General features: G+C 42.0%; 2 protein-coding genes across 2 annotated transcripts in view; one reads left to right on the plus strand and one right to left on the minus strand.

The window, feature by feature from the left end:
* Window positions 1-4,864, plus strand: part of ITGB3BP (integrin subunit beta 3 binding protein) — a 65,313-nt gene extending 60,449 nt beyond the window's left edge. The window contains exon 9 of the mRNA XM_081087927.1: window positions 4,528-4,864. The gene's annotated coding sequence lies outside the window, so the exon portion shown is untranslated. The remainder of the gene's footprint in view (window positions 1-4,527) is intronic.
* Window positions 4,865-11,299: 6,435 nt separating this feature from the next.
* Window positions 11,300-13,471, minus strand: part of ALG6 (ALG6 alpha-1,3-glucosyltransferase) — a 35,741-nt gene continuing 33,569 nt past the window's right edge. The window contains exon 15 of the mRNA XM_081088075.1: window positions 11,300-12,221. Within this exon, the coding sequence (XP_080944201.1) occupies window positions 12,024-12,221 (198 nt within the window). The 3' untranslated portion in view covers window positions 11,300-12,023. The remainder of the gene's footprint in view (window positions 12,222-13,471) is intronic.

Below are 13,471 nucleotides of genomic sequence, written 5' to 3' on the forward strand. Positions count from 1 at the left end.
TACAGGAGGCTTCCTCAGATTCCCCTCTTCTGTGTTCTCATTGCTCTTTTGTGCATTTGTCATAGCTGCCCAACTGGCATGACTAAGGGAAGGCATTAAACTATCTGATTTTGTCCTATGCCTTGGAAACCTCTATCAGTGATCATATCCGTGGTGCCACTGTGGCCAACTTCTCTGTCTGCACATCAGCTTCTGCCCTCAGTCAGAGGAACCACCCCATACATATTCACTCCCAGAGCCTTTAAAAAGTGAAGCCTTGCCCGAGCCAGTTTGGCTCAGTGTTAGAGCATTGGCCTGCGAACCGAAGAGTCCCAGGTTCCATTCCGGTCAAGGGCACATACCTTAGTTGCAGGCTCCTCCCCGGCCTGGGCCCTGGTTGGGGTAGGGGCAAGTATAGGAGGCAACCAATCAATGTGTTTCTCTCACATCGATATTTCTGTCTTTCCCCCTCTCTTCCACTCTCTCTAAAAATCAGTGGAAAAATATCCTCAGGTAAAGATTTAAAAAAAAATGAAGTCTTATAAAATAATCTACACTAATAAAAGAGAAAAATGGTAATTGGCCCTCAGCGCTACCCTTTTCATTGGCTAATCAGGGCTATATGCAAATTAACTGCCAACTAAGATGGCAGTTAACTGCCAACAAGATGGTGGCTAATTTGCATATGTAGGCACAATGCAGGGAGGCGAAAGGGAAAGCAGGAAGAAGCCCCCTGCCACTGACAGTGATTGGAAACCCAGGGGGGAGCTAAGAGCTGGGGGGCAGGGCAAAGGCGGCTCTGAGGCCGCCTTTGCCCTGCCCCCCAGCCATGATCGGAGAATCAGGCGCCTTTGCCGCCCTGGCCAGTGATAGCAGGAAGTAGGGGTGGAGCCAGCGATGGGAGCTGGGCACGGTCGAAGCTGGCAGTCCCAGGAGCTAGGGGTCCCTTGCCTGGGCCTAAAGCGGAGCCCACGATCGCGGGACCGCTGCCACTGCGGGTCCCTGCTGCCTGGGCCGGACGCCTAGGCCAGAGGCGTTAGGCCTGGGCCGGGGCGGAGCTTGCAACCGCGGGGAGCTGGGGATCCCCTGCCCAGGCCTGACACCTCTGCCGGAGGCCTCAGGCCTGGTCAAGGGGCCGACCCGGTAATTGGTGATCGGAGGGTGATGAGGGTCAACTCCTCTGGCCAAGGCATCAGGCCTGGGTGGGGGGCGGAGCCGGGGATTGGGGGAATATGATGGTCCCCTTGCCCAGGCCTGAAGCCTGGGTCAGAGGGGTCAGGCTTGGGTGGGGGGTGGAGCAAGCGATCAGAGGGAGATGGGGGTCCCCTGCCCAGGCATGATTCCTGGGCCAGAGGCCTCAGGCCTGGGCGGGGGCCAGAGCCAGTGATCGGGGGGAGATGGGGGTTCCCTGTCCAAGCCTGACACCTCTGGCGGAGGCGTCAGGCCTGGGCAAGGGGCCGATCAGGCGATCGGAGGGTGATGGGGGTCAACGCCTAAGGGCTCCTAGTATGTGAGAGGGGGCAGGCTGGGCTGAGGGACACTCCCCCCCCCACACACACACCCAGTGCACGAATTTCGTGCACCAGGCCCCTAGTCCTATATAATAAAAGCCTAATATGCTAAGTGTCCAGTCATCCATTCAACCAATCAAAGCGTAATATGCTAATGATATGCTAAGGCCACTCAATTGCTCGCTATAACGTGAACTGACCACCAGGGCGCGGATGCTCCAACCAGTAGGTTAGCTTGCTGCTGAGGTCCAGCAGATCGGGACTGAGACAGGCTGGACACGCCCTGGACCCTCCCGTGGCCCCTCCCCTTCCCGATCGTATACCAGTGGGGTCCCGCGGCCTGGCCTGCCCCCTCTTGCAATCCTGGACCCCTTAGGGGATGTCAGAGAGCCAGTTTCAGCCTAATCCCACAGGCCAGGCTGAGGAACCCTACCGGTGCATGAATTTGTGCACCGGGCCTCTAGTGAGATAATATTGTAGGGGACACTGGGATGCTTTATCTAGAAATAATGTGGGTAAATTACTTCATTAACAGCAGTATGAGGCTTAGTATAAACAGCACCATGTATAATGTCAACCTTGTGAAACCTAGTAATCAAGCTAAGAATATCAGATTTATGTTATTATACACATGAAATAATAATATATGGCAAGCTATGATAGTACTACAAGTTCAGACCCTTTGTCTTTTTAGGGTTCTGGGCAACAGCAAATTCACAATAGGATTTAGTCCAAAGAGGATTGAAGTACCAACTTGATTTTTGGAGGAATTGATAATCTCCAATATAAGAGGTTCTCTGGTAGAAGCTTGGGGTCACTAATATGGATTGTGCCTAAGGCAAAAGTGGGACCTCCCTTCTTCCACATGAGTCTAAATCTGGAACTCTGTGTGCTCTCCTGAACCTGACAAGAAAGCTGGATCTTTGAAATAAACTCCCATGTCCATGTGCTTCTGCAACAGTGAAGACCACACATCTGCCTTATGTGTTTTGTAGGAGGTAGAATGGGCTAGTCTCTTCAACATTAAATTAGGAACACCAAGACCCCTTGGACTTGAGACTAGACAGTAAAAGGAAAACAAAATAGCGGGGAAGAGTGTTGTATAGAGTAGTGGCATGTCCTGTTAGTAGTAACATGTGGACCAGTGTTCTGGACTTTGACCATTTAAATGTGTCACTTTCATGGGGTATAGAAAGCAAAAGAGTTGACAGAAGTTCCTTCCTCTTCAGACTGAGAAGTATAAACATTCTTCTCCAAGTACCAAATGAAGAATAAGCAGTGGTATAGTAATAAACAACAGACAGATCCTCTCAGGGTGGTTTAATGAGGTCGCTTGTTAAGGGTTCATGATTTTAAAGTCAGTTCTAGTTATTCCACTCTACAACATGGCTGACAGAGGGCCAGCCAGACCCTAGTAATGGAAACTTCGCACTTTACTAGGAATTTGGCATTTGAAAAATAAAAAATTACTAATTTTAACAGGCTGTATAAACATAGTAGGCAGAGAAAATGTGATCAAAAATGCAGAAAAGCAGAATAATTGAATGGTAGAGTCCAGCCCCCTCATTGACAGTTGTGACCGCCAGGCTACTGAGTTCAGACTTTATTCATTAGGCAGAAGCGGACCGGTGAAGGAGCAATCCAAAATGTTTCAGAAAGAATAACTGTATGAACAATGAATCCTGTCAAAATGCTGCTCATAAACTGCATCACTGGGTTGCTTTTTATTTGTGTTCTGAGATATTCCTCTCTAGAACAGTATGGCAGTGTAGAGATAACATAGTGCCACTCCCTACTCTTGTGCCACAACATACCTCACATTGATCAAAGCATTTATTTTTGCTGGATCCTGAATTTGGCCTCAGAATCTTTCTCAACACAATTTTCCTAGCAGCCATGGTCAGCTGATGAAACATCTTTACAGGCACTGGCATTGTCATAGAGAACAGGGTTTGGATTAAATGTCCAGCACCAGCTCTGTTACCTATTTAGCTGTGTGGCCTTAAACAAGAAACTTTCTTCCACTAAACTTGAATTATAAAATGGGAGTGATAACATTTACCTGTGGTATGGTACAAAATAATTAGTGCCTCCCCCAGAGTAACTAATAAATTGGTCTTCCTTCCTTCTATAGTGTTACCATTAGTTCTGGTAACTGTGTATCAATAACGTATAAGGATATTAAAGTGATTCAGTTTTCTATAGGAGTTCAGACCAGATTCAAACCAGAGTTGGTGGAAGTTGTCTAATTGGCAACCGATCTTCTTATAGGATAAGAAGAATATATATAAGGCAGGTCAATGCGGGGGCGGGCGCGGGGGGGGGGGGGGGAGGAGACATATGTACTACTAACTGTAATACTTTAAACAATAAAATAAAATTGGAAAAAATAAAAAGAATATATATATAGACTCTCAAGAATAGCAGCCCATCATGCTTTACTTCATAACTACCAATGTGATCAAGGAAAGGGGTATTTCAGGAGTGAATGGTCCATGTGCCCTATGGGAATATATGCCATCAGTTGCCAAAGACAGCTTTCTTTAAAGGCTTCCTTTCACACAAGGGTCATAAGGCCAAATAGACAAAAACTTCTACCACCACTAGGAGTCCCCAGAGGGACACACTGTGAATAGGAATGTCAGTAAATACTGTCTTTTGGGGGTGGGGGCAGCTGTTGGAGGAAACACCTGCTGCAAGGCCCTTAAGGCTTATAGACAAAAGGCATGTAAATTTTGGAGTTTTTGATAGGCCCTGTTGGAGTTTTAGAACACTCTCAGAAGTATGTCAAAATCCATATTCACATAAAGTAAGGAGTGCTATGTCAGAGTAGTCATATTGACAATTATTTCTGAAGGTGAATCTTGCTTAGAAGGCTCAAAAATAAGCAAATGAGAGATTACCAGTATCTAAAGTAGGTATGAAATCACATGATAAATGGGTGTTTAAATCATTTCGTATCTCATCTATGCGATGCATGTTAATTTGGAAGCTAATTCTTGATGATTTAATAATAATCATCTTTTATATCCTGTAGGCATTCAGAAGAAGTGTATTCACTCTGAACACCAACTTCTGCATCTGCCTGATCATATTTAAAGGAACAGAAGAAATGTTTGTAATTAATCTGCCCAGTAAATACCAGATCACAGCACTAGGCAGGTGCATGTCTAGATAAAATTTCTTGCAGCTAATTTAAACTTTCTACACACACCAGTAGATAATCTCAATGTAAATAATACATTTCTTCTTGACCCTTTAATGAATAAGCCAACATGTAGACAAGTATCTTGACTTTTATTCTATATCATGTATGTTTCTGTAAACTTTTAGCATTTGTGGATAGATTTAATAAAGCATTTATGAAAATGGCACCTTTGGTAGAGCTGTATATTTTAAAACTCATTAAATCTAATGGTGAGTAGATTTAGGTACCAGTTGTTCCATTTAAGGACCAGATGTGTATTAATTAGATTCTTTTTAAAACTTTAAAAATTTATCCAGAAGTTTATTGTGTAGCTAATATCTCAAGGGTGAATTTTTATTATACTCTATAGTTATTTCTATTGTAGAGAAAAAATATTTTTAAATTTTTAAAATTTTCACACCTTTTTTATAAAATACCAGATGCATTTTCAATAGACATTTAAATATGAAGTTGTTTTTAAACTGAACTATACAAATCACTGAATTTAAAGAAGAGAATTTTCTTATGGGGCAGTATGTGATCCCCTCCAAATTATTTTGAAGCATTAATTCTGTTTCTCTGTGGTGTTGCTTTATATCATGTTTGTGCTATCACAAAATAAAGGAGAATATGCCCTAACTGGTTTGGCTCAGTGGATAGAGAGTCAGCCTGCGGACTCAAGGGTCCCAGGTTCAATTCCAGTCAAGGGCATATACCTTGGTTGCGGGCACATCACCAGTGGGGAGTGTGCAGGAGGCAGCTGATTGATGTTTCTCTCTCATCGATGTTTCTGGCTCTTTATCCCTCTCCCTTCCTCTCTGTAAAAAATTAATAAAATATATTTTTAAAAAATAATTTAAAAAAATAAAGGAGAAGAGGAATCACAGAATATGTTATAACTTGATAACATGATTTCCCCATAGGAGGTAAATGTTACTCCCTGGTACTTGACTTAAGTCTTAACAAAATTTGTATAGGATATTACCATGTCATTTAATTCAGTGTATCATAAAAATAAAAATACTATTTGAACATCTTAAAATTTAACAAATTAAGGTTGAAAATAATTACCATTTAGAGAAATTTAAAATTCACCTCTTAAAATGAAAATAAGTTTTTTTAAAAATATTATTAATTTAAATGACAAACACTAAACAGTAGCCCGATTAAGCCTAATTGCCTTCTCTAATGTATTAGTACTATTTAAATAAGATTTTTGAGATAATCGGTCTGCTAAATATTAAGAATATTAAGAACACTTTGTGACACAGCCTTATAGAACATTACCTAAAATATACCAAAAAGGATCATTCCTTTGAGTTCTAGCATTGAAACCTTAGAATGTTAGCCAAAACATGTAAAGAAGCCTACTTTAGTAAGGAAATAAAGAGTTAAGAAATAGATTGGTTTCATATGTAATCCAAGTTATGTAGGTATGTGCTTAATGCTATTAAATCAGTTACTGTATATTTGACCTCTTGATATACTAAGCTTTTGCCTTTCAGAACAGCTGGGTCTGCTAAGAATCATTTCTCAGTTCTCTTCATTGTAGATCAGATGACTCTCGCTTTATCACCCTTGGAGGCCACATGAAGGACAAAGCAGAAAGATCCACACACAAAACTAATGTTTATATGGGGGTGGGGGGTGGATACACTTGGCCCTGATTTTCCAGTGAACATAACAGAAAAAAGACCAATTGAGATTTGAAACCATTGTGTTACTCCAGCCATTATTTAGTTGCATCCTATCCATCTCTTACTCTGTCTCTATTGAACAGAGAGGCTCCTTGGGCTGCCTTGACTTTTGTGAATGTTTCACTCACTTAGTTGTGGTTCATCATTTGGACAGAATGCTACATCGGGGATTTTTTTCCCCTCCCTATGGCTCAAGGGAAAATGACTTTGTGTGCCTCATATTTGATACATGAACATACACCCTATTCTCTTCATTTTAAGAAGCAAAAAATTATTGGCAAAAGAGAAAACTGCATTTCTCAGAAACAGCCCTTCCCTCTAAAATGAAGTTGAAAATAACTTAGAAGGGTTTATTTTTGACAGGTATGTTAGTGACGAAAGTGATAAATCTTTAATATTTTTATAAAACCTAAATGTTTTGTATTAAAACATCCCTATAATCCTGGGTGTAGCTGACAGAATTGCCTATTTCTGTGATTTTAATTCATCACTGGACATTTTTGATATTTGGAACTTAAATCTCTCAAAGTACAAAGTTGACTCTTCTTCAAGTGGTTTCTAACAGAGATAAGAGGCATTTGACTCAAGGTAATTGATATAAATCTCCATGAAAGCTACAATGTAATTCAGTAACATTAGATTAAATCCTCTGGAAAATATTTTATTTACAGAATTTACCTATAACATACCTTGAATATGGGTACATTCTATTTTACTATTTATATACTACTTTTATTTTCAAATAACATTTCTCTGTTCCAGTTATTCAGAAGTTAGAATTTCCTCATCATTGACTTAAATCAACACCCTGTGCTAACACAAGTACACTATTACAAAAAATAAAAAAATAAGACTACACAGCCAGCCAAGATGCTGTCATTTGGGCGCACTGCTTACAGATGGTGACCATGGACAGCGATGTTCCTGCTGATTCGGCAGTGACTCAAGGCTGCTTTTCTCTGCGGACTTGCCCTTTGAGTCTTTATGCACATTTACTTTGAGAAAGAAATACTTCTTGATTTTCACTTTGTCTAAACCCACTCCCTTTATCAGACTGAGACACACATACATTCTTGCAACAGCCTATGGTTGTTAATGTCAAAAACCAGATTTTCGTTATGCTTGCATTGTTTTAAAATACACCACCACTTAGCTAATTTGCTTTCATGCTGTCTTAGGTAATAGATATATTCATTAAAAATGTATGTTGAGGGGAAACCAAGATGGCAGCATAGGTAAACACCTGAAATTGCTGCCTCCCACAACAAATTCAAAAATACAACTAAAAGACAAAACGGACATCATCCAGAACTACAGGAAGGCTGGCTGAGTGGAAATTCTACAACTAGAAGGAAAGAGAAAAGCACACTGAGACTCAGAGGAGGTGCGGAAGTGCAGAGGTACGGAGGCGCCTGCGGCAAGGGCTGGCAACTGAGGACGCGGCTGTCTTTTTGAATCGGGAGGGAGTCACAAGCCACCGACTGCTCTGAACTCCAGCTCTGGTGAGCCTCTGGGGACCCAGACTCATACAGGGAGAAACTGGACTGTCTGGCAGCGGGCAGAACTCGGAACTCAAGGGCGGCTTTCTCTCAAAGGTGCTTGCAGCGATTACTGGGACACTGAGACTCAGGGCCTCTTAAAGCAGGGCTGAGGATCAGCCATAGCTGCTTGCTCCACCCTGTTGATTCCCTGAGACCCCGCCCCACCCAAGCTTTGGCAGAGGCTTTTGCATATGAATGCCCTGGCCCTTTGCAATCTGAAAATTATCTAACAAACTGCAGCTGGGCCAGACAGACACAGAACTTCCAAGAGAAGGCCCAAGGCCCCACAGCAGCTTGCATTGCTTCACAGCTGGGCCTCATTTGGGCACCTCCAAACCCCAAAAAAGGAAGGGGAATCTGCAGATCTCTTCATAGCTCCTGCTGGGTAGCCTCAGGCAGAGACTAAATTAGCACCTCCTTAGATCCAAAAGCCAGTGTACCCAGTGGTCAGGGTGGGACCATCCAATTACAACTCCTCAGATCCATAAGGGACACACTCAGGGGGCAGACTCAGTTAGCACCAAAGCCCCACTGAAGCAAGTCTTGCCCCATAAGGGTGTCTTCAGCACGGAAGTTTTCCCACTGTAGACACAGCTGATTCTCACAGCCAATAGGCCTGGAGGTCAATTCCTCTCAGTGATACCTACAACAATCAAGGCTTAACTACAACAAGACTGTGCACAAAGTGCACAAAGGGGTACACCAAGAGTGTCCTCAGGTAATTGGGGAGGCTGAGCCGCTGGGCCCTATAGGACACCTAGCACAGAAAGCCACTCTATCAACACAGGGAAGCATAAAAGGTGGAGACAAAGAAACAGGACACAAATGACAGAAATGGAGGAAAGCAAACGACTGGTTATAGAGTTCAAAACCACACTTTTAAGGTTTTTCAAGAACTTTCTAGAAACTGCCAATAAATTTAGTAAGACCCTCAAAAAGTCTGGTGAGACTGCCAATAAATGTAATGAGACCCTCAAGAAATCTAGTGAGACCCTCGAGGTTATGAAAAAGGACCAACTAGAAATTAAGCATACACTGACTGAAATAAGGAATATTATACAGACTCCCAATAGCAGACTAGAGGATCGCAAGAATCAAGTCAACAATTTGAAATACGAAGAAGCAAAAACCACCCAACCGGAAAAGCAAAAAGCAAAAAGAATCCAAAAATACAAAGATAGTGTAAGGAGCCTCTGGGACAGCTTCAAGCGTACCAACATCCGAATTATAGGGGGTGCAAGAAGAAGAGAGAGAGCAAGATATTGAAAACCTATTTGAAGAAATAATGACAGAAAATTTCCCCTACCTGATGAAAGAAATAGACTTACAAGTCCAGGAAGCACAGAGAACCCCAAACAAAAGGAATCCAAAGAGGACCACACCAAGACACATCATAGTTAAAATGCCAAGAGCAAAAGACAAAGAGAGAATCTTAAAAGCAGCAAGAGAAAGAAAGTCAGTTACCTACAAGGGAGTACCCATACGACTGTCAGCTGATTTCTCAACAGAAACTTTGCAGGCCAGAAGGGAGTGGCAAGAAATATTCAAAGTGATGAATAGCAAGAACCTACAACCAAGACTACTTTATCCAGAAAAGCTATCATTCAGAATTGAAGGTCAGATAAAGAGCTTCACAGATGCCCTTGTCAGTTTGGCTCAGTGGATGGAGCATGGGACTGCGGACTAAAGGGTCCCAGGTTCAATTCTGGTCAAGGTCACATGCCGAGGTTGCGGGCTCGGTCCCCGGTCGGGGGCATGCAGGGGGCAGCCAGTCAACGATTCTCTCTCATCATTGATGTTTCCATATCTCTCTCCCTCTCCCTTCCTCTCTGAAATCAATAAAGCTATATTTTTTAAAAAAAAAAAAAAGAGCTTCACAGATAAGAAAAAGCTAAAGGAGTTCATCACCACCAAACCAGTATTATATGAAATGCTGAAAGGTATCCTTTAAGAAGAGGAAGAAGAAAAAAAGGTAAAGATACAAATTATGAACAACAAATACACATCTATCAACAAGTGAATCTAAAAATCAAGTGAATAATCTGATGAACAGAATGAACTGGTGATTATAATAGAATCAGGGGCATAGAAAGGGAATGGACTGACTATTCTTGGGGGGGAAAGGGGTGTGGGGGATGCGGGAAGAGACTGGACAAAAATCGTGTACCTATGGATGAGGACAGTGGGGGGGGGGAGGTGAGGGCGGGTACCGGGTGGAGGGGAGCTATGGGGGGGGGGGAGGAACAACTGTAATAATCTGAACAATAAAGATTTAACTTAAAAAATACATAAATAAAACATTAAAAAAATGTATGTTGATGGGCCCTGGCCAGTTTTGCTCAGTGGTTAGAATGTCAGCCCATGGACCAAAGGATTGTGGGTTCAATTCCCAGTCAAGAGCATGTACCTGGGTTGCAGCTTCGATCCCCAACTTCTGTCAGGGCTTGTGCAAGAGGCACGCAATTCCTCTCTCTCTCCTCACCCTCCCTTTCACTCTCTGGAAAGCAATGGAAATGGAAAAATATCCTCAGGTGAGGATTAAAATATATTTTTTTTGATGGGATAGTGGTTTTATTTTTATCACAGATTAAAGAAAACACATCTTTACATGAGAAACTCCAACATGGATATAATACATTATTTTTACCAATGGAATACTAGAGTAAATATGGGCTTCTGCTAATATAAAGTGATAGAGTAATAACAAGGCCAAGTTAACATGAAGCATGATAGAAGTCAATGCCTATGGTACTGGTAACCTTGAACCATCTATATATATATAAAAGCCTGAATGACCAGTTGACCAGTTGCTATGACATGCACTGACCACCAGGGGGCAGATACTCAACGCAGGAGCTGCCCCCTGGTATTCAGTGCACTCCCGCAGCGGGAGTGCCACTCAGCCGACTGGCCCGTCCTGGCGGCCCACTCACTCCCTCAGTAGTCCTGCAGGTCCAATCTCTGGAGAATGGGCCAGGCACTGATGGACCAGCACTGCCAGCAGATCCTGACAGCACCGGCCTCCTGGAAGTTGGCCTCAGGCACAGGGGCTGCTTCCCCTCCCTAGACGCTCCGCACGGAAGAAAGGATATAAAAGCAGCTGCCAGGTGGCTCCTGACAACCGGTGCAAACGTTAGCAGGATGGATCCGGATCCCAGGCCAGCAAGGGCGTCCTACCACCCGCCTGGAGAGCCGATCGCCTCCCAGCCTTCCCCCATCCCATGGGGACCCCACCCGTGCATGAATTCATGCACTTGGCCTCTAGTGTTAAAATAAAAAATAACAGGATAAAATCCTGCATTAGGACGTTTAACATAAAGTGATCCTGAAAGCTTAGAACCTAGTGCTCATGAGAAATAAAAAGACTTCACTCAAACCACTTAGACTTAAATTCAGGAAAATTCATTGTTTAATTACACTAAAGTAAATCAACATTCTTGGCAATACAAAACAGTTTAATCTTTCTGCCTTGTTAAAAAAAATTCAAAGTTGCACATGTAAAGAATTAAATACACATTACTGGTATTCTAAAACGTAAAGAAAACTGTGTTTTTTAAATATTTATTGATTTTAAAGAGAGGTGGAGGGGAAAAGAGAAACATCAACTTGTTCCACTTATTTATGCATTCACAAGTTGATTCTTATATGTGCCCTGACTGGGAATCGAACCCACAATCTTGGTATACTGGGATGACACTCTAGGCAACTGAGCTACCTGGCCAGGGCAAGAAAATTACATTTAAATACCAAAATTAGGAATTTCCTTTAAAAAAGAGGGGGAGGGGAGGGCCTAAATTCCTCCATTAAACTTGCTGTATTTGTAGATTTTTTACAAGACAACGAATTATAGAGTACATTTTCTAAATAAATACTGAAACGAAAGGCATTTTTTGTTTTCCCACTTAAATAACTGAATATTAACAAAATTCCAGTATGTCTTGGCCAGTGAATAGAAAATAAAAGCCTCAACTGGGTTTGGTCCCCAAATACTTCTATTTGTGTAGAGAAAAATGACTCCATTGTTTCCTATAATTCCATAATACCCAAAGATGATCATTTTATTTATGCGTAGCGCTGTTAACATTTCCACATTTGTCTGGAGGTAGAGCTAGTCGGTTTTCTTCTGATTTCTTCCACTTTGGGAATCCCACATGATTACAATGTTGAAGTAAACCAAGAAGAACAGGAATTTCAAGCAGGACACGAAACACACCAAAACAGGAAATAAGTCCGGGAACTTCTGCGGAGGATCCAGCGTTACAGTCATTAACGTCAGGAGGACCATAGTGATTGCTGACATAAGAAACTGCAAGGAGAAAGACGTATTATGAAGGAATATAGAAGAAATTTTAATGTAACACTAAATTTGCAGCTGTACATCAGTAGAACTGAAGGGTTGGGTTCGGGGGTACAATCTCTTTATGGTGGATCTCAACCTAGAGTCCAAGTTAGGATCAGCTGAGGTTATATAACTCGGTGCCCACACCATACCCAAGACCAATTAAATCAGTTTCTGAGGTAGGCCTTAGTATTTTTTAAAGTTCTCCAAGTGATTCCGATGCGTAGGGAAAGTCTAAGAACCCCTATCTTTGATTTCATACCACCCAGGCACTGAAGAAAGTTATCTCCACTTGGGTATCTATAAGCATCTAAATCTAAAATACATGTCACAGCTATCTCCAATAAGAGTAATGGTTGACTTCTCATCAGAAAACATGGAGGCCACAAGGCACTGGGATGGATGACATTCAAGTTGCTAAAAGAAAAAGACAATTTTTCTGGCAAAAATGCCCTTCAAAAATTAAGGAGACATTAACATAAAAGTTAGTATATTTAAAAATACTGAAATAGCCCAGCTCATGTGGCTCAGTGGTTGAGTGTCAACCTATGAATCAGGAGGTCACAGTTCGATTCCCAGTCAGGACACTTACCTGGGTTGTAGGCTACATCTCCAGGAGGGGATGTGCAGGAGGCAGCTGTTCAATGATTCTCTCTCATCATTGATGTTTCTCTCCCTCTCCCTTCCACTCTAAAATCAATAAAAATATATATTTAATTAAAAAAAAAAGGTACAAATTCCCCAAATCTGGAGTGAAAAAAGGACATCACTGCTTACCATACCTAAAAATAAAAACCAAAACCAGAAAAAGACATCACAGGAAAAGAAAACTATAGATCAATATCCCTTATGAACACAGGAGCAAAAGTCTTCTATAAAATACTGATAAACCCAAACCAGTGGTATATAAAAAGGATTGTACACCAGTGTGGCTAAGTTGGAGCATCGTCCCATACACCAAAAGGTGGTGGGTTTGATTCCTGGTCAGGGCACATATCCAGTTTGCAGGTTTGATCCCTAGTCCGGGTGCATGCGAGAGGGAACCAATCTGTTTCTCTCTCACATCACTGTTTTTCTTAATCTTTATCTCTCTCTTTTTTTCTCTCTCCCTTCCTTTCTCTAAAAAAAAAAAAAATCATTTTTTTTTTTTAAAAAGGATTGTACATTATGAGTTAGTGGGACTTATCCCAAGAATGTAAGGCTAGTTCAATGTAATG

The sequence above is a fragment of the Myotis nattereri genome, assembly GCF_964212035.1.
Source record: "Myotis nattereri genome assembly, chromosome: 3".
Lineage (NCBI taxonomy): Eukaryota > Metazoa > Chordata > Mammalia > Chiroptera > Vespertilionidae > Myotis > Myotis nattereri.